Source organism: Hyperolius riggenbachi, chromosome 2 (genome assembly GCF_040937935.1).
Source record: "Hyperolius riggenbachi isolate aHypRig1 chromosome 2, aHypRig1.pri, whole genome shotgun sequence".
NCBI lineage: Eukaryota > Metazoa > Chordata > Amphibia > Anura > Hyperoliidae > Hyperolius > Hyperolius riggenbachi.
In genome coordinates, this window is record NC_090647.1 from 95,534,235 (window position 1) to 95,555,680 (window position 21,446).

Here is a 21,446-nt window from a genome sequence, read left to right on the forward strand (position 1 = left end):
TTTTAACTCTACTCTGCAGTTGTTAAAACTTTTTTTTAGAAAACTTGTTGGAAACCATGGCAACAGTATTGCAACCCCCATACCTAGAATTCTCCGCTGTTTGTTTCATAGGTGTATACATAGAAGGAATTAAATGTTTTGAATCCTTTGCACCCCTACATACAGTATAGCTGGTTTGCTGTAATGACACTTTCATTCCACAAGGTGCAGGGATCACATCGGAAAGGATTTTGCATGCATGCGCACACAGCAGCTGGGAGTAAGAGCTCCCGTCATAGCGAGGGCTCTTTAACTCTGCAAATTGCAAAAATGCAATCGCAAACAATGTGGTTTTGTGGTGATATTTACTGGATGCTAGGAACACTAGAAAGCACAGAAACAAAAAGCAGCAAGCAGGACTTTTACGATCAGGCAAAATATAATTGCAATCACTCCACAATGAAAGGGATCCTGTGATGTTCATAATTTTGCTGATTTCCTTGCATATTGCACATGATTGGAAAAAGCAATACAGCTGCATGTAGTGTAAAACAGTCCTAATAGCAGAGAACATGTGACTGTGACTCTGCGAATCATATGGATAAAGGGATCAGGGAAAATACCAGAATAATCGCTGGTTTGTTAATAGAATACAACTTGTTATGTATCCTGAAATATATATAGATGATCTGGTAAGTATTATTATAATTTTTTTTTTCTTTAAGAAAAAGTGGACACAGGCTTTAGGCTCCCTGCGCACTACACTGCATGCGATTCCCAATTCCGACTTTTAATTGATTTTTAATCGTTACTGCATGCTGCGTTTTTTCCTCCGCTTTTCTGTTGATTGCATTCAGGGAAAGTCGGAATTGCAAATCGGAATCGCAAAACGGATTTGCAGTGTGCAGGGCACCTTAAATTGTGCACAGTGGCGTAGCAATAGGAATGCAGAGGTAGCGAGAGCACCGGGGCCAACTAGAGGGGCCCATCAAGGGCCCTCCCTCAACTGCTGTATTAGCTCTCCATTGGTTCTATGCTGGTAATGATCACCTCTTTATGGGCTTTGAATAATTATTAGCAAACATGGCTGTTAATGCTTGCAAAGTAAACAGAAGTGTAAATTATACATCTATATCTAGGCAGGCATCACAACTGTATTAACATGTGCCGTGTGTGAAAAACTATTGATGTTATTAAATATATTGAATAGAGCCCCAAATTTCTTTAGATACAACAGTATGATGGCGAGTGTACAGGTGCATGCACAATAACTGCTGCCTTTAAAGAGAAACCATGACCAAGAATTGAACTTCATCCCAATTCAGTAGCTGATACCCCCTTATACATGAAAAATCTATTCCTTTTCTAAAACGGATCATCAGGGGGCTCTGTATGACTGATATTGTGGTGAAACCCCTCCCACAGGAAACTGTGAGGACCATGGTCCTGGCAGTTTCCTGTGAACTTCATTGCATCGTAACTGCCAATAAAAGCAAGCAGCAGCTACTTTCAGTGACATCACCTGCCAGCAGTAAAAATGTCACCATGTTAGAAGTGTCAAAATGTAAATCAGGGAGAGTAAAGCTTTTACAATGGACAAACACCGACTAAATCATTTATATATAATTATTGTAAAAATGGAGCACTTTTTTTAATACATTATTTTCACTAGTGTTCCTCTTTAGCGTTCCTCTTTGGAAATAGCTGCAAAAACAACCTAACACCCTGGACTGACTTCAAAAGTATTAGTGAGGAAGAGATCTCAGACATCCTCCGCCGCCTCCGCCAGAAAACCTGCGACCTGGACCCTGGACCAACTAAACATATGCTGAAATGTCCTGACCTGCTTGGTCCAGCATTTCACAAAATAGTAAATTGCTCTCTGCAAGCAGGGAGGTTTCCTACCTCTTTAAAAGGAGGAATCATCAAGCCCCTTCTTAAAAAACCTTCCATGGATCCAGATGCAATGAGCAGCTACAGACCTGTCTCCAACCTCCCCTTCTTAGGTAAAGTTATTGAAAAGGCTGTCTATCTGCTACTTGAACCAGGTTGTCAGTAAACAACATCCTGGACCCTCTACAATCTGGCTTTAAGAAACACCACAGCTGTGAAACAGCCCTCATGCAAGTCTGCAACGATCTGCTCATGGCAAGGGACAGAGGGGAATGTTCCATCCTAATCCTGCTGGATCTCTCAGCGGCTTTTTATACAGTTGACCATGAAATCCTGCTTAACAGACTGCAGGAGTACTGTGGCATCAGTGGATCAGTCCTCCAGTGGTTCAGATCATTCCTGACTGACAGAACACAGAGAGTATCCCTAGGTCCTATAATGTCCAAACCTGCACCTCTACAATTCGAAGTGCCACAAGGATCAATCCTATCCCCTCTGCTGTATGCAATCTACATGTTGCCACTCGGTACACTTATCCAACGACATGGCCTGACGTACCACTGCTACGCCGATGACACACAGCTATACCTGTCCTTCAAACCTGGTGGAACAGACCCTACTTCAAAAATAAACTCTTGCTTAGCTGAGCTACAGGCATGGATGAATGATAACTGGTTGAAACTGAATGCTGACAAAACTGATGTCCTCTTTGTCCAAAGCCAGTGCTCGCCATCAAAACAGCTCTATCCTAAAGCAACACCAATCAGGATTGGGAATTCAGACATAAACAGCTCCAAACTTGTACGCAGCCTTGGCGTACTAATCGATGGGGATTTAAGTTTCAGAAACCAAATTTCATCTGTAGTTAAATCTTCCTACTTTCATCTGAAGAACATTGCAAAGATTAAACATCTGATTCCCCCAGAGGATCTTCCAACCCTAGTTCACGCCTTCATCACATCACGGCTGGATTACTGCAATGCCCTATATGCTGGCCTCCCCAAAAAGGACCTGCGTCGCCTGCAATTAGTGCAGAATGCTGCTGCCAGATTGCTAACAAACCAGCCTCGCCACTGTCACATTACATCGATCCTTCGCTCACTGCACTGGCTACCAGTAGAATGGAGAATACTCTTCAAGATTGGACTGCTGACATCCCTGCACAATCTGGGCCCTGGATACATGAAGGACTTGCTGAAGCTGCACCATACCTCTCACAACCTCAGATCAGCAAGTTCTATAAACTTGGTCACTCCCAGAGTGCACCTCAAAAAATCTGCCTTCTGTCATGCTGCCCCTACTCTTTGGAACTCCCTGCCACACCCAGTAAAGACAGCACCATCCCTGGAGCTATTCAAATCCAGACTGAAAAGCCACCTGTTTAGCCTGGCATTTCCAGACTTATAAAATTCTTCCTCTGTACCACGATGGTCTGAGCCATGCTTATGTGCTTTGATTCCTATGGGAGAAAAGCGCTCTACAAATGTTATTTGTTGTTGTTAAAGTGGATCTGAACTCTTGCGCAGGACTGAAGAAATACATCGAGAAATGCACCCTGTATGTATTCAGAGAGTTTAGCCTGTTTAATTCCTCCTCATTTGTGTCTAGTCACAAATTGTAATCTGATCTCTCTGTGTCACATGACTGTAAAAATAAATATTAATAACCATGCGCTCCTCACTGGTGTTCCTAAAAACCTTTTTCCCTAGTCAGTTTCTGGGTCGCTGTCAGGGGCTCCTGATGAGTCATAAGACGAAACTAGTAGGGCGGAGCCTGAGGAGCTGACAAGACGCTGGAGGATCCTGTGATTGTTTTAAATGCGCAAATTTTATTGGAACTTTGTAAGTGCACTACTATTTTTACACTATTAAATTTAATGGAATTATGCTATGGTCGATTGTCTTTGAGCCCTAGGAGACTACTGACTGAGTTCTGGAGTTAGAATGATAGGAATACGATGTTTTGCCGGTCTGTTGCGGGTTGGCCCGTATATCTGGTGAGCACCCTGTGTATCTGTGGTGGAGGCACGTTGGGTGTCACGTTTGGATGCGGGGTGCACTGGTGACAATATACAGTATACTGCTCAAACGGTATCACACTATTGCTGCTTTTGTATTTATATTTATACATGTACGGATCCGTGAGGAGGCCGGTGAGACACCTATAGAAAGCTGGCTGGCAAGGCCAAAAACGCTGACTGCTGATCTGAGAGGATTGGCTGGATGTTCTGGTGAGCGTATAGGTTTACTAATATGAAAGGACCTGGACATTTACTGTTTAAGGGAGCCACAATGGAGGAGGAATGAACTGATGAACTTTTATGAACTTTAATAGGTGCAGCCTTAGGCTGAAAACGAGGGAAGGATCCCCTATATATGTTGTGAACTGTAACTGTATCTATTCATAGACTCTGTTGTGTCACATGACTGCCTATGGCAGATAAGGCCATTTGAAAGTACAGGCTGTAAACAATATGTCTGCTTCTACGAATCAGGAAGTAGAAACAGTGCAGATTTATTATTTGTATCAGCTGTCACAAAGAAATGTTTTTTGTTTAAAGGTTATTATGCTGTTGTGTATCTTTTAGAGCAGAGAGGAGTTCTGAGTTCACGGTCCGCTTTAACGATTGTGCAACGGGTGAGAGATAGCTCAGGAAACAAGCAATAGACACACACATCACTCAGCTATAGGTGAATAAGGGAGGAAAGACGATTGAGCAGTGTGCTACAGAGCGGCGTCCAGGAGATCAGGTAAGGGCATAAACAATGTACTCTTTCACTGACCAGTGTACGGCCAACATAAGACTAAGGTCCATATGCAATTAGCTTTTTCTCCAGAGTTTTCTCCTAGATGTTATTTTGATGTGTACAAAAAAAAAAATCCTTTTAAGCGACCAGCAACCAAGGAAATACTCAAAATAAAATTTGATAGTACTTTTTCACCAACTCTCTTCAAACTAAATTTCCATAATTTCCCAAAAGTTGGTGAAAGAGTACTATCAATTTTGAGTCATTTTCTTGCTTGCTGGTAGCTTACAAGACATTTTATGACAAGTTGTGAAAATATCACCTAGGAGAAAACCGAGGAGAAAGTGAATTCAGCTTTCTCCCCAGGCTCTTTTAGCTGGGTGCTCCACCCGGCTAATTTTGGTGAGCACCCGGCTGTCATCGGCTCACTTCCTCCTCCTCCTCCTCCTCTGCTGTAAGCCAAGTTGTGCAGAGAAGCACTGGCCCTGCATTCTCTCATCTCACCCTACCTGGCTATTTTTTCATGCCACCCGGCTGGAAACAAATTCTGAGGACAACACTGGAATTGCATAAGGGCCTTTTTGCTCCAATGCATTTTCCCTGGTGATATTTTCAATACCTTGTCAATAAAATGCCTTTTAAACTACTAGCAACCAAGCAAATATTCAAAATACTTTTGATAGTACATTTCACCTACTTTTTGGTACTTTTTCAATTTCAAAGTACTGAAATTATTTTAAACAGAAGATGAAAAATTATCTCCTAGTTGAAAACTCAGGAGAGAAAAATGAATTGCATATGGGCCCTTTATCAATAATTTTTTTTTTTTTTGCCACCAGCAAGCAAGAAATTACTCAGAATAATTTCGACAGTACTTTTTCACATATATATATTTTTTTACTTATTGAATTGCATAGTGCTTAACCACTTCAGCCCTCAGTCGTTTTCACTTTATGCATCCGAGCAATGTTCACCTCCCATTCATTAGCCTATAACTTTATCACTACTTATCACAATGAACTGATCTACATCTTGTTTTTTCCGCCACCAATTAGGCTTTCTTTGGGTGGTACATTTTGCTAAGAGCTACCTTACTGTAAATGCTTAACGGAATGTTTAACGGAAAAAAAATCATTATTTCTCAGTTTTCGGCCATTATAGTTTTAAAATAATACATGCCTCCATAATTAAAACCCACGTATTGTATTTGCCCATTTGTCCCGGTTATTACACCATTTAAATTATGTCCCTATCACAATGTATGGCACAATATTTTATTTGGAAACAAAAGAGCATTTTTTTCCGTTTTGCATCCATTACTATTGTTAAGCTTATAATAAAAAAAAAAATAGAAATATTTCATCTTTACATAGATATTTAAAAAGTTTAGACCCTTCGGTAAATATTTGTGTTTTTTTATTGTAATGTTTTTGTTTTATTTATTCTTAAACATTTTATTTGGGAATTTTTGGGAGGGTGGGATGTAAATACAAATTTTTTTGAATGTAAATACGTTTTTTTTTTAATTTGGTTGTAGTTTTATTTTTTGGCCACAAGATGGCAACCTTAGGTTTGTTTACATGACGTCACTCTAAGCGTAACATGTATGCTCCTTAGATGGACGTAGGGGGGCGTCGGAGGCAGAAAAAGCGAGGCTTCCTAGAGATGCTGTTGTTTTTTCTGCGGGGGAGAGAAATCAGAGATCGGGCACCATGGCCCGATTCATTGATTCCTGGGCTAACGATCTGCGGCCGGGAGCGCGCGTGCACATGCGCGATCGGCCACGGGAGCGCACATGACCTCCTGGACGTAGCTCTACGTCCAGGAGGAGAAAGTGGTTTAAGTTATTTAACATAGAAGATTGATTAAATAAGAACCCAAAGGCCCTAATCGGGAAAAAAAAAAAAAACTAAAAAAAAAATATGTGCGTGGTGAATCGCTGTTTGCCTGTATGTTTCACACTGGAACTACAGACAGTACTAGAAATAGAAGATATTCAGCATGTGAAGTGCCTTGTCACAGCAGAAGCTGTATTTTCCAGTATCACAATGATTGGGGCAACCCCAACAAAAAGCAACAGAATAAACCTTTTGTGTGAGATAATAGATTTTCCAAAGCTGGAAAGCTTCAATAATTTTACTCAATTAAAAGTGCCATCAAACAAGGGGAAAACAGTGGCATAAAAGGAAACAAAAGCATATGGAGAAGTTTATAATGCTTACCCCATTTACAAAAAATAAATTACCTTTACAACGTACACTAATAAAATATATATTTCTTATTTTTCTCAGGAGGAAAAAAAAAAATGAAAATAAAAGAAAATGAACCCAAGAGAATCTTGGAAAAACCATAATTACCTGCAGCAGATTTAATGGTCTCAAACTGGAAGTATTTTTTAAACCAAAGGGCCCACCTGTTGAAGAAAAGTCTTTTGTTTAAAATCAAATATGGTGTTGAAAAATATATTGTTTTCTTGAAAAAAAAATGGACCTTCTTTGACAGCAAGAAACCTGGCGATTTTCTCTTATCCAAACTTTTGATAAAACCCCACTTATCAATTTCATGTGATAGCAAAAATAAATAAAATAATTAACAGTCTATGTAGTGGATGTTTTTATCCCCAAATCACATTTCTTTGCAGATTACTAACTGCAAAGAAAACACACCTTTTCAGACAAGCGTATAACATTCTATAGCCCTTATCAGTCACATTGTAATCAGAGGCAAAGGGTCACTGCCTCATCCATCCTCCACCCCCTAACCTAGTGTGTCCCCCACTACCCATTAGAGTGTAAGCTCGCAAGGGCAGGGTCATCCTCCTAATGTTTACTGCTTTGTAACAATATTTGTGCTGCTTGGAACTCTGCTGTACATTTGTATCTATGTTCCCCTTTTCGTCTTATTGTGCTTTGTAAAGCGCTGCGGAATATGTTGGCGCTATATAAATAACAAATAATAATAATAATTACTACCCTTAAAATATTACTGTTTGTAAGTTTTCAAACTTACATTTAAATATGTTAGGAAATAAAAGTTTACACAATATGTTTGATGTTGTCAGAAAAGAGCAAATGATTAAATATTTCTGTTTTTCAATACAGGGAGCTACATACGCCTTATTTTCTTTGCCAATTTCAATATTATTTATATTTTAATATTCCTTTTACAGACATAACTTACAGATGTATAAATTTTTGTCCATTTTTAAATTGAGAATTCACAAAGTGTTAATGAAAGAAACATGTTTAGTCTCATAAAAGCAGTGAAACACAGCCAAATATATGAACTGTGTATCGTTTTATATGTGAGCTGTGTATAAGTTCATCTTAAAAAAACAAAACAAAAAAAAACTTACAATGAGGAAAAGGGGCTCATTAATTTTAAAAACTTAAGGATCTGCTCAAGAAAGCCAACAACAAATGTATTAACTCGATTTAATAAAATTGGTAAGTATGGATTCCCTTCCATCAGCTGTTTTGTTCAATTACGTCAGATTAAGGTAAAAAAATAAAAAATAAAACTGGATGTCCTAAATGTTTATGTAAAAATTATCACACTGTCAGAACAATAATATCACCAAACCGCCACCAACAACTAAGTCATACTAACCTGCCTGAGAGGCAGACTGCATGGCAGCCGGCAATGTGCCTGGCACTGTACCTGGCACCAGGCCTCCTGATGGTATAATGCCACTCAGATTTGCTATGGCACCAGTACTACACCCCAGCATGGTATTTGAGCCACTCATCAATGCTTGTGGGCCACTGTGGAACAGGAAAGAAAGTAATATTAATTCCTAAAAAAAATTGCGGCGTAATAGGGAGAAGACTATAAAATGCAGAGGTAAGTAACAACGGGCCACATGCAATTCACTTATTCACCTGAGTTTTCTCCTAGGTGAATTTTTCTCATCTTGTAAATAAAATGCCTTTCACACCCCCAGCAAGCAAAAAAATACTCAAAATAATTTTGACAGTACAGTACTTTTTCACCTACTTTTTGGTACTTTTCCCATTGCAAAGTGCTAAAAAGTTAATTTAAATTGAAGATGAAAAATTATCTCCTATGAGAAAACTCAGGAGAAAAAATGAATTGCATATGGCCCAACATGTAGATTTCACGCATTGTTTAGAAAGTCAGTGGGCCTTTTTAGAATATGATCATGTTGTTCCTTTAGTTTTAAATTATGTTATGGTTTAAATTTTTTATATGCATTTTATTTATGACTAGGCACTCAAATTATATATTTTTAAAAATAAACTGCATTATTCGTAAAACATGACACGGGTAAAAGTAAAAAATAAATTATGTTTTGTTAAGTAGTTGGTTTATGAAGAAATACATTTTTTTACATTTTATGGGGGGTAGGCCAATTTTCATGCAAATATTTTTTGCATGAAAGATGTATGCTTAAGAATAGCATTTTTAAAAATGCACTGTTATTTTATTGTTCAAAATTACTTTTTTCCTGCTACTGAAAATAAATAACTAAATAAAAAGAGATAGAAAGTCCAGACTTTAGATAAAATATCGAGAAACGTATAGAAATGTGTACTGTGCATGAGATTGTGCAGCTGAACATAAAAATGCAAATGAATAGTATAAAAAAAAATAAAAATAAAAAAAAAATTAGGTTGTAAATGCCCTATGCTACTGCTACCGGTAATTAAGTAAACCAACATTATTCATAGCTTTGGTTTCTTTCATAAACTCAGTCATGCACAAGAGACTCCAACCCTCCCCAAAAGAAAAGTAAAAAGTACTTTGACAAGAAATCTTTGCATGGTTAAACGTTAGATGAATGTCCTACAACTGTGCATTTTTGTATCACATGCCTTTTTCTAAAACAGATATATGGCCGTAACAGCATATTGTTGGTATTACTTTTTCCCCAGAGGAGATAGCACAGAAGTGACTTCAATAGAATTTCCACGAACAGCAAATTACTTATTTTAATGCTTTATTTGTTCTTTATTTTATTTTATATTTTTAGCAAAGTAGCAGGAATATTTCTCCACCTCGAGCATTTGCTACAATTTCCCAAGAAATAGTTTAAAAACTTTCACAACCAACACCTTCAAAGGCATACAAAAGCCACCATCTTATCTCATCTCAAAATGATACTCCCACCCCCCCACCCCCCTCAAAGACCTGAAATGTTTAACCACAATTTGAGCTATAACTCTTACCTATGATGTATGTAAACGTATTGGGAAATAAAGTTAATACAGCAAGTACAGTAGAGAACTGGGAAATGTCTAATGTGTTGTCTCTCTTCAGTCACCTCATCTAAATGTATGTCATAATCCCAAATTATTCACTTAAATGCTCACTCTTATGATAGAATGCATATACCGGTATATGTTTATACGCACACTTTCTCTTAAAGGTAGCCTAAGGGCCTGTTTCCACTAGGAGCAGTGCGATGCGGCTACATAGCCGCATCGCACCGTAGGTGTGCTGAAACACATGCACGCCAGTGGAAGAGTTTCCGCTGCATGCATGTTGTGCGAAGCGGTGTGGAGCGATTCTCGCACGGCCGCATCCGCCCATAGCCGCGTCCCATCTCCTCAATTGACTTCTGCATCGTGAGATGCGGAAGTGATGCGGCCGGCGGCGGAAGTGATGCGATGCGGCTAGGTAGCCGCATTCGCATCACTTTGTAGTGAAAACCGGCCCTTATGCAATGTAGAGGAATGAACAATTCTATGAGATAAAACCACCCAACTACTAAAATGACACATAATTCTAAATATGTTATTTACGTTATTTTGTTTTTATTAAGATCAGGACAAAGAAAACTGAATAAAAAGAGGAGTCATAATTCAAAATAGTCAATCAAAACCTTTGTTTCATTGATAAGCTTGCATTCTACCAATCTAGGTCCAGGGATATTTGAGTAGCAAGAAATACAGGGTCTACCACTGACTTCAGGACTTTGAGTCCTCAACCAGGACCAAGCAAGCAACCAGTGTATTTGTGTATTGACAGTAGGCATCTGTTGTGTGAAATAATTTATAACGGTCTGGGGTGACAGTCTTCTGTCTGTACTTGCATTCTCGTCCTTCTGTGGTTGGCATTTGAAACAAGCTCGATTTGGTTGATTGTTTTAGAATTTCCCAGCAGCAGCTCACAGCAGAACCCGTCCTGCTTGCCCGTTACCTCCACTGGGAAGATAACCAAGCAAGCAGCTCTGTCCTGCCATCACTGTGATCTATAGCATATACATGCGTCAAGGACTTCTGATGTTTGTTCTGGGTCAGTGACTCTAAAAGGCAGGGGATCAACATGACAGCCAGGAAACTATAATTTTCAATGGGAAATCGGTGGCTTAATACTTACTGTTTCCTTTAATATTTGACAACCCCTTTAAGGCCATTAATGCAAGATATTATTTAATACAATATAGATGTATCTGCCAGTGTAATGCAGCTGTCTACAGAAACCAATTTCAGATCCATTTAAGTCTGCAAACCCATATGCAATTAACTTTTTCTCCTCAGTTTTTTCCTAGGAGATAATAGTTCATCTTCTTTTTAAAGTAACGCTTCAGCACTTTGCAACTGAAAAAAATGTTAAAAAGTGGAAAGTACTATCAAAAATATTTTCGTGCTTGCTGTGATGTCACAGGAGAAAAATAAAGAGAAAAAGTTAATTGCATATGGGCCCTTGTCAACAAAATACTGTCTAAGCCACCAGCAAACAAGAAGATACTCAGAATAAATTTGAAAGGGGGGGGGGGGGGGGGGAGCAAGAGTTGCAGTGGTGAATACAATGGCTGAGTATTATACATTTCAGTGGAAGATGCTGCCAACTTTAGTGGACACTTGTACTCATCTAGACATCTTAGCTTTGTGATGCCTGATGTTTTTATACATTTGGATAGGTCCCTTCCTCTTTCCTTCTATACTCATCTAGACTGCCCCAAATCCCAATCAGGCAGTGAAAATTTAGCGTGTGGGTGCAGCTTAATTTTTTTTTTTCATTTTTGATTGGTTACAAACAAGCATTTAGCTGTGCTTAAATTATTTCTGACTTAAACAAGTCAAGTTGAATGACTTTTGGATGTTCTGTGCAGAAGACTACGGTACACTTTAATTGTGGTAAGCAGGAACTGTACAACAAGGCAAAAGCAGAATGTAAAAACAGCAGAGCGAAAGCGAGCAGACAAAGAAATCCAGGACATGACGATAGCCAGAGTATTGTGCGATGCCACAGAAAAGATCACCAGAGAAACACAGAAAAGGAGCAGAAGATGTAAGCGAAATGCAGAAATAAAGGCAACACTGCCAAATAGGAGGAATTTTTTTTTTATTAACACAAAAAGGTACTCAGAGATCTAAAAGTAGCAGAAATATAAGACCAGAAAAGAGACAGGCAATGTAAGTTTTATTGATGATAATGAACGTAGTGTAGTCTATATAACATGGAACATCAGGATTCTAGGGAATGCTTTTAAGTTGCGAAAGAAAGAGACAAGTCTGAGTTGTATAAGCACCGTACTCAAGGATTAACACACATTTACCTCTATAATACACATATTCCTGCCTGACAAGACACAAAACATTTACATGTAGCCTTGCAGATATGACAAAGTTCCATACACCACAAAATGTGTCTTTTTATCATCTGCCGTTTGAACACATCATTTGTGTGTTGACCAGAAGGCCTATATGCAATTAACTTTTTTTTTTCTCCTGAGTTATCTCCTAGGTGATATTTTTTAAACTTGCTAATAAAATGCTTTTTAAGGGCCCTTTTCCACTAGCAGTCGCTAGCGTTCACACTGAACGCTAGCGATTGCTGAATCGCAATTCCGTCGATTTCCCGACGTTTGTGGCCGCGATTTTGCTATGCTATGCACTGCATAGCAAAATCGCGGCAAATATCGCTCCGCCGCGCGTTCGCGTTCCTGTCAAAAACGAATCACGGTAGTGGAAATGACCTACCGCGATTCCTATGTTAAAAAGCAAACCGTAGCGATTGTAAAATCGCTAGTGGTTTGCGACTTTACGATTCGGCCTGCGCTGGTGGAAAAGGGCCCTAAGTCCCCAGCAAGTAAAAAAAATAATGTTGATAGAACTTTTTCACCTATTTTTGATACCTTTCAAATTGCAAAGTGCTGGAAAGTTATTTTAAATAGAAGATGAAAAATTATCTCCCAGGAGAAAAATCAGGAGAAAAAGTTAATTGCTGAAAATAAATTAATATTTTCAGAGGAAACGCGTATATCAATAATAATTTCAACATTTTTATAGCACGTTCTGCTGTTGGACTCAAAGTGCAAGAGAGTTTAGAGCTGCAGCCACTAGGGGCGCACTCAGTAGGCCACCGTGCATGGTTAGGGAATGTTGTCCAAGGTTTCTTTACTGAATAGGTACTGGTGTACTGAATAGGAAGAGCCTTTAACCAATACACTAACCAACCACTAGTAGTGGTGCATTGTTTAACAGAATGTACAGTAGGTTTTCACTTTTTTATAATTAGTTGTTTCATTTAGGTATTTGTGCACAGTGCAAAAAAAGTCAACTTTTTATTTTTTTTATTAGAAGCGCAAGAAATATTACAAGTAAACATTTTTTTGCGAGCAGAACAGGCCTGGTAACTGATAAACTAGATTCTATTATCCTCTGTGGAAATAGCCTATGTTTTTCAAAATGAAGCCTTGCTGTCAAACCAGAAGTTACACCGCTATAAAAAAAAAAAATATATTTTCATACTCTACCTAATAAATAAAACAAAAATGAAAAAAGCTAATATATATTCCATTAAAGCTTAAAAAAACTCATGCAAAGTTCTTTATTAAAAACAACTTTGATATTGTCAGTTAAAAAAAAAATGTACAAACTAAAAAGTGTTTTTTTGCTAAATGTGCCCCAAATTAGGAAGTTGGTCGGCGAGGAGAGCCAACTCGCTGACTCACCCGTCGACGAATCTACTCTCCCACGCATGTGCGGGCGTGCGGCTGGTCACACGACACGTCATTGGGTGCATACTGCATAGACTAACTGCACAGGCGCAGTATGCGCCCGAAGACGTGGGCCCGCAGCTGGGCATGCGCACTTGCATGTGCGCAGAAGGGCTGACCTGCCAACGAGTCGCCTAGTTTCACGGGCGGACAGTAGCAACCACCAGAGCTGTGGTAAGGGACCAAGAAGACATCTAGAAGCTAGAAGAAGCCCCAGGTAAGTAATGATTGATAATAGTTTTCACCTTGTGAGTCCTTTAAGCAACCATTGCATTAGCTCTCTTTTTCAATAGGATGACAGTAAAATATTTAAGTGTCCCATCAACTCCCTCGGCCAGAGACTTCCCCTGTACTCTTTGACTGGCCCAATGTAGCACTGTCCCCACCGCAAAATCGTTGTCAAGGGCTTGTCAATGGCTCACGCATGGACCCAATCAGGCTTCCGTGGAAAAAGCTGTGCTTTTGCGCATGTGTTAGTCATCTGCGCATGCGCAGTAGCCCGGACCCCATCAGGCTTAGCTTTTACCGTCAAAGCCTGAATGGTTCCATGCTACTGTGCAGGCGCAGTGCAGCCGCCCTCCTACAAGCTTCAAGGTTCTCAAAACTGGAACGGTATGGTACATTTTTGTCTTTTGTATCCTCACATATTTACTTTAAGGTTAAAATACCACCGTAAACTAGATTGCTAAAAACTATGAAAAAGTGTGTGTGAGTTGCCTAAGTTAATTAAATATCATCTGGTATTATTCTTCTTTCAACCTGTGACAGTCAAAGACTTGTAAGGAAGAGCATCAAAACTCTTTTCCCCTTCAATATGATTAACCCCTGGAGTACTACTTAAAAAAAAAAACCATTCACTATATATTGAACTATAAAATGGATGACAGCAAGAAGTATAGAATCTATATCTTTCAAACACGCAAAAATTGTGGCGTGTCAAGATGAAGAGAACTTACCATCCAACTACATTGATGATATTAAGTCCAGCAGGGTTTGTCATAACTTGGGTGGAGGCAGTTCCTGTGGTTATAGATGTTACCATGGTAGACAGTGGGATGGTCATTACAGGTAACCCCTGACTCAGAGACATTTGCTGCTGAGCAAACGGTGCTATCAATGTAGGCTGCTGTGAACTAAAACTCGAGTCTTGGGGTGTGGGGGTGACAGAAGGAGTGATAGGAGCGGAGCTGGACACATCAGCTGGATGCGGTGTCGATGATGGGGTGTTGGTTGGTGTAGGAGTAGATGGTTTGGGTGTTCCAGATCCTGCTCATTGAGAAAAATAAAAAAGCACTAGTACAAAAACACATTTTTCTTGAAAAACGGAGAACAAAAATATATAGGTATAAAATAATGATCATGGCAAATACTAAAACTTAATACAGAATGATTCATAAGCAAATATACTTTAGAGATGTGACACTTTTTTACAAAGGCAACACAACATGGACTTGCTACAAAAAAAAAGACAAAAAGAAAACACCTTGTTAACAGGTCGCAAATGCTTCAAACCCATTTAATGGCAAAACAAATCATAGAAATATAATGCTTTGTTAGTCGAAAGCCAGGTGTTGGCAGTTGCAGCAAACATTCTCATTTCCAAACAAAAAACTCAATTTTTTTTCTTTAAAATGTAACAAGTTTGCATTTTCTTTCTTTTAAAAAAACCCATTGTCAAACAGTGCATGCATTTTAAAAAATCCAGAGACACAAGAAACAATTAAACAAGAAGCCCACCAAGCACCAATATCTAAGATTTGTCTGGATACCCTTGAATTTTATCACATGCAAGCACCTTTAATGGTGAAACCCGCCCTACAATTTTGATTTTTGTTTTTGGTTCAGTGAAAGATGAAACCATCTGTATGGGCTTAGTTAAGGGAGACTTGCTAGCCATTTTTAATTTTTAGTTGGGTTATTATGAATGAGCTCTGCAAAGGATTAAAGAGAATTTTACGAAAAATATAACTTAATACAATTGATTATTTTTTACAATATTACTTTATTAATTATTTAGTCAGTGTTTGCCCTTTCTAAAAGCCTTCCTCATCCTGATTTACATTTCTAAAGTTATCAAAGGAGGGCTCATATGCAATTCACTTTTTCTTTTGGGTTATCTCCTAGGAGATAACTTTCATCTTCTCTTTAAACTAGCTTTTTTTTTTTTTTTTTTTTTTTTAGCATTTTACAATTGAAAAAGTACCCAAAAGTTGGTGAAAACTATCCAATTTATTTTGAGTGTATTCTTGCTTGCTGATGGCTTAAAGGGAACCAGAGATGGGAACATGAAAAAGATTTTATACATACCCGGGGATTCCTCCAGCCCCATACGCTCTAATCGATCCCACACCGCCGTCCTCCGCTGCCCGCAGCTATGAGAACCGGGACCCCGCTCTGCCGTCAGTCGGAGCCAGTCTAAGCGTAAGGGAAGTGGGCTGTTTGCGGATCTCTGCAGCAGCCGCTGGAGAGATACATAGAGGGCGTACTTCTCCTGCGTAGCCTGGCTCTGATGACGTCAGTGACGGGAGCCAGTTCTCGTAGTTGCAGGCAGCGGTGGATGGCGGCGTGGGATCGATCAGAGGGTATGGGGCTGGAGGAAGCCCTAGGTATGTATAAAATCTTTCATGTCCCCATCTCTGGTTCCCATTAACCACTTGAGGACTGCAGGGCTAAACCCCCCTAGTGACCAGGCCATTTTTAGCAAAATTGGCCACTGCAGCTTTAAGGCCAAGCTGCAGGGCCGCACAACTCAGCACAGAAGTGATCCCCCCCCCTTTTCTCCCCACCAACAGAGCTCTCTGTTGGTGGGGTCTGATCGCTCCCCCCATGTTTATTTTTTTTTAAATAAATATTATTTGTAGTTTTTTTTTCTTTAAAAACCCCTGTTTCTTTAAATTTCTTCCCTCCCTCCCTCCCCACAGCCAGCCAATTATGGCGATCGGCTGTCATAGGCTTCTGCCTATGAGAGCCGATCACTCTCTTGTCCCCCAGGGGAACAGCCGTGTCACACGGTTGTCCCCAGTGCAGCGCTGCTGCTCATCGCAGCGCTGCACCTAGTAAATAGACGGCGTGATCGCCGTCTAACAGTCTCCCGAGCGGCAATAGCCGTTCGGAGACTGAAGGCGGGGCGGAGCTCCGCCCTCTGAGCATGAGATGCGCGCGATCTCATGCAAAACAGAGCCCCAGGACTTTACGCCAATTGGCGTTAGGCGGTCCTGGGGCTGCCGCCGCGGCCACGCCCACCGGCGTGACGCGGGCGGCAGAAGGTTAAAGAAAACCTTTAAAATTATACCAGTTGCCTGACTCTGCTGCTGATCTTGTGTTTCTAATACTTTTAGCCACAGCCCTGGAACAAGCATGCAGATCAGGTGCTCTGACTTAAGTCAGACTGGATTAGCTGCATGCTTGTTTCAGGTCTGTGATTCAGCCACCACTGTAACCAAAAAGATCAGCAGGAGAGTCAGGCAACTGGTATTATTTAAAAGGAAAAATCCATATCCTTCTTAGATTAGGTTCCCTTTTAAAGGCATTTTATGACAAGTTGTAAAAATATCACCTAGGAGAAAACTGAGGAGAAAAGTGAACTGCATAGGAGAAAAATTTTCATCTTTGATTTAAAATTACTTTTTAGCACTATGCAATGGAAAAAAGTATCAAACAGTAGGTAAAAAATACTATCAAAATTATTTTGAGTATTTTTTTGCTTGCTGGTGGTTTAAAAGGCGTTTTATTGACAAGTTATAAAATATCACCTAGGAGAAAACTCAGGTGAAAAAGGGAATTGCATATGGCCCATGGGCCCTGGTCTCCTAGAGTGCAATGGAAAAGCTTCATAACATCATAGCCTAGGCTAAACTGGGATGGTAGGGTTCCGATGTGTCATTGAGAGATCTGGACTGCTGGATTATGTTCTCCAAACCCAGGCTAACCCTACTGTTCTCCTACTTTCCCTACCTGCTCAGTGCCGCTCTATCGTGCAATGCCCTCATCCCTCCACCCATCTCTATAACAACAGAGCTTGGCCTGAACTGTCCTCCAGAGCATTGAGTACTGATCCCTGTGGGTGAAGAATTTATGCATGTGTACACATCTTCTGGCTTTTTGTTTTGTAAGGGTTGAGTTCCCACCAGTAACATCCTGAATTAAATTACTTTATTTTCCATACAAAAATTGTAATCATCTGCTATGGACTGATGACAAGGATATACAGTATGAAGACTGCACTCCACTGATAGGAAGATCAGCTAACAACAATGCCTTTGGTGGTGTCAAGATAGGAAGTTAAATGGAATCAGGACCGAAATGATAATGAAAACTTGGCAGAAGCTCTGACCATACCCCATTCCAAAAGCAAAAATGGTTTGTTTAAGTTCCACTTTGACATTATAGATCTCCCAGTGGTGAAATTTTCCACGATCCCAGCTTTGTACAACACATCTCATTTGACTATACTGTTTGTCAAGCAGTGTGGTCCAGCATGTCCTGCTGACACCAAGCATGAATGTATGAAGATGCCAGAGGCAGCTGTGAGACAACATTACTCGGGAATGAAGCAGAGCCATACGAGATGATGTCATTCAGAGGTGAGAAGCCAAGAGATCTCACTGCTGCACAAAACCAGCAGGTGGTACAACTCAAGTGTATCCTGACCAAACCGAATCATCAGCCATGGGTGGTCTTGCACTTCACTCCATTATTTTGCTACTTGAAAGCCAGTCTTATCCGCAACACACAGCATTGCAAATGTGTGGCTCACTCAACATGACCAAAGTATTTTAGAAAACGGAAGTTGAATTGGCCTGTAGCCACTTTTTTTTTTTATTCTTTTATTTCTTTGTCGCACATATTTAGCAGCACTCGTGCTCTCATAGTTTAAGATCTTTGAGGCGATATGAAAAGTATATATTAAAAACATAGAAACTTATATGAAGTAAATATAGTTTAAAAAAGCCATAATGGGTTGTTGCCAACCATTTGACATGCTGTGCTGTTATCTACATACAAAAAAAACAATGAAAGCCCAGCTTATTTCATTGGTAAAAACAGCAGCTTCTAAAATTCCAGACTATTAAATAGAAACAAGAATACACTGTAAATCCTTTTGTCACACTGACAACCTGGCTTGCACCACGTTACTTTTTTAAAGCATTCACAAGTCATTCTAGTAATATATCATTATAAAATATATACACACAAAGGGTGCATACAGAAAAAAAACTAAATATATAGGTGCATATTAAAAAATAATAATAAAACAAAATGGACAAATACTGTACATTAAAACACAAAATACATACAGTTAACAGAACGTATTGCTATCAAGTCTACAAGGCTTTTGCAAGCACTGGAGCCCACACAAGCATACACGTTGGTGTCACCAATCCATTAGAAAGTGTTTAATCTTGAAGACCTCTACACCAAAGGTCTATGGAGATTTAATGGAGAATTTAGGGCGAGACTCACTTTGTGAAGAGCTGGCAGGTGACATAGCGGCGACTGGGGAGAGCATGTTGACTTGGTTAAGGTCCACTGACTGTTTTCGAGAAATACTTGGTGGTTTAGATGGAGGAGGTGTGGTGGACTTTAGGTGCCCACTCGCCTGTTGGGGACTAAATAGGTTACCTGAACAAAAAGAAAAAACAACATTTTAAGCAGGATTTTGGAAATCATTTAGCATCATGATCAATAGGCAACTACTTGCTTAAAGAGACACTGAAGTGAAAAAAAAATTATGATATAATAATTTGTAAGTGTAGTACAGCTAAGAAATAAAACATTAGGAGCAGAGACATAAGTCTAATATTGTTTCCAGTACAGGAAGAATTAAGAGACTCCAGTTATCTATGCACTTTCAAAGTTACAGAAAGTCTTCTGAAGCTTGTTATCTCAACTGTCAGTCACTGTATTTTCTTTTTCTCTCCAGAGGACAGGTCAATAGTCCACTGACCTGCTCTGTAAAAAACATTTAGAATGCTGAGTAGTGTGTAAACTGCAAATATTAGAGAATGATGCAATGTTCTAAAAAACACTATACAACTGAAAATGAAAATATGAGAATATTTTCTATGCTACTAATGTTCTAGTAATTATCCATACTACACAACCAATTCATTATATAATTTTTTTTTTGCTTCAGTGTCTCTTTAAAAGGACATCCGAGGTGGAAGTAAACTGATGAGATAAACAATAGTATCTATCCTCCTACTCCTAAAAATGACTTTTTGACTTCCGGTTCTGGCGCCTGGATGGAAGGAGGCTGGCTGCAGAGCTCCGCTAGCCGAGTCTCCCTCCAGTGATCCGCAGACCGCAAAAAGTGCCCCCACTTGCCAACATCTGCTCCTGGAGACTCTCCAGACCTTCCGGACGCCATCCGCCTGCCTCATGGACCATTATTTAATGCGGTCCACGGTAAAATAAACCCCCGGCATGGAGTAAGTCGCTCCCAATATGTCCGCCTCCCCTCCATCACAGCCATCGCAGCCAAAGTCTCCTGCGCGAGACCCAGAACCTCACCACTTGCCAGACAGAGACTCAGCACACAACTCCCATCCGATCCAGGTGAGAGAGGGAGAGGGGACATAGAATACCATATTCTGGCTGCAGCGGTAGTTGAAAAACTGGCACCGGAACTGCAGACAGTAATACAGACAGCCATAGATCACTCACTTAAAGCGGTATCGTCACCATAAAAATCAAATTTCAACAGCAACTGGTCTGAGCATATTAAGTGATAAAGATGCTAATCCTGCATTTAAAACTTTCAAAACTTTTTCTGCTGTTATGATTTGGAGTTATCACATACTTAAAGGATACCACAACCGAATGGTTGTGGTAAAATTGATTGCCGCACTGTGTAGGGGGTGATGAGCGCATACCTGCATTTCCTCCCGCCCCCCTCCGTCTGCCGCCGTTCATACGTTATACACTCCGGTGTGCGGCGACTTGCTTGACCTCTGCCCCGGACATACTGCGCCCTGTGTGCGCAGTATGTCCTTCCCCCTTCGCTTCTGGCCGGCGCATAGTGCCAGGCTCAGAAGCACGCTGTCCCCTTTTTGCTGCGATGCGTTCCATTACACCGAGCGTCACATGCTAATCATGTGACGCTCGGTGTAATGGAGCGCACACGCAGCAAAAAGGGGACAGCGTGCTTCTGAGCCTGGCACTATGCGCCAGCCAGAAGCGAAGGGGGAAGGACATACTGCGCACACAGGGCGCAGTATGTCCGGGGCAGAGGTCAAGCAAGTCGCCGCACACCGGAGTGTATAACGTATGAACGGCGGCAGACGGAGGGGGGCGGGAGGAAATGCAGGTATGCGCTCATCACCCCCTACACAGTGCGGCAATCAATTTTACCACAACCATTCGGTTGTGGTATCCTTTAAGGAACACTGGCCCTTTAGTAGTCTTGCCAAAGAATTGCATGCTGGGGGTTCTTTTTATCTATAATCTATTCCTCCTCTTCCCTTTATTTCCCTGCCAGCTGCTTATCTGAAACCTAATCCCCTACTCACTTGTGTTTACAAGCAAGGCTGAGGCGACTCAGCGATTGGAGGAGACAAGAAAAAAAGTAAAGGGCAGAAATGACATCACGAGTTAGCCTTAACTGTGGGCAAAAGACATGGCCCCCACCAGGAACAGAATTCTCGTCATTTACTATTAGAGTTGGGCCGAACGGTTCGCCTGCGAACGGTTCCATGCGAACTTCCGTGGTTCGCGTTCGCGTCCCGCAGGCGAACCTTTGCGGAAGTTCGGTTTGCCCCATAATGCACATGGAGGGTCAACTTTGACCCTCTACATCACAGTCAGCAGGCCCAGTGTAGCCAATTAGGCTACACTAGCCCCTGGAGCCCCACCCCCCT

General features: G+C 40.5%; 1 protein-coding gene across 3 annotated transcripts in view; it reads right to left on the reverse strand.

Annotated features, from left to right (window-relative positions):
* Positions 1-21,446, reverse strand: part of SUPT20H (SPT20 homolog, SAGA complex component) — a 148,324-nt gene that overhangs the window by 16,563 nt on the left and 110,315 nt on the right. For all 3 annotated transcript variants that reach the window (XM_068267091.1, XM_068267089.1, XM_068267090.1), the window contains 4 exons: positions 19,051-19,209; positions 14,544-14,853; positions 8,229-8,383; positions 6,977-7,032 (listed from right to left, as the gene is read on the reverse strand). In XM_068267091.1, coding sequence (XP_068123192.1) covers positions 6,977-7,032; positions 8,229-8,383; positions 14,544-14,853; positions 19,051-19,209 — 680 coding nt within the window. The remainder of the gene's footprint in view (positions 1-6,976; positions 7,033-8,228; positions 8,384-14,543; positions 14,854-19,050; positions 19,210-21,446) is intronic.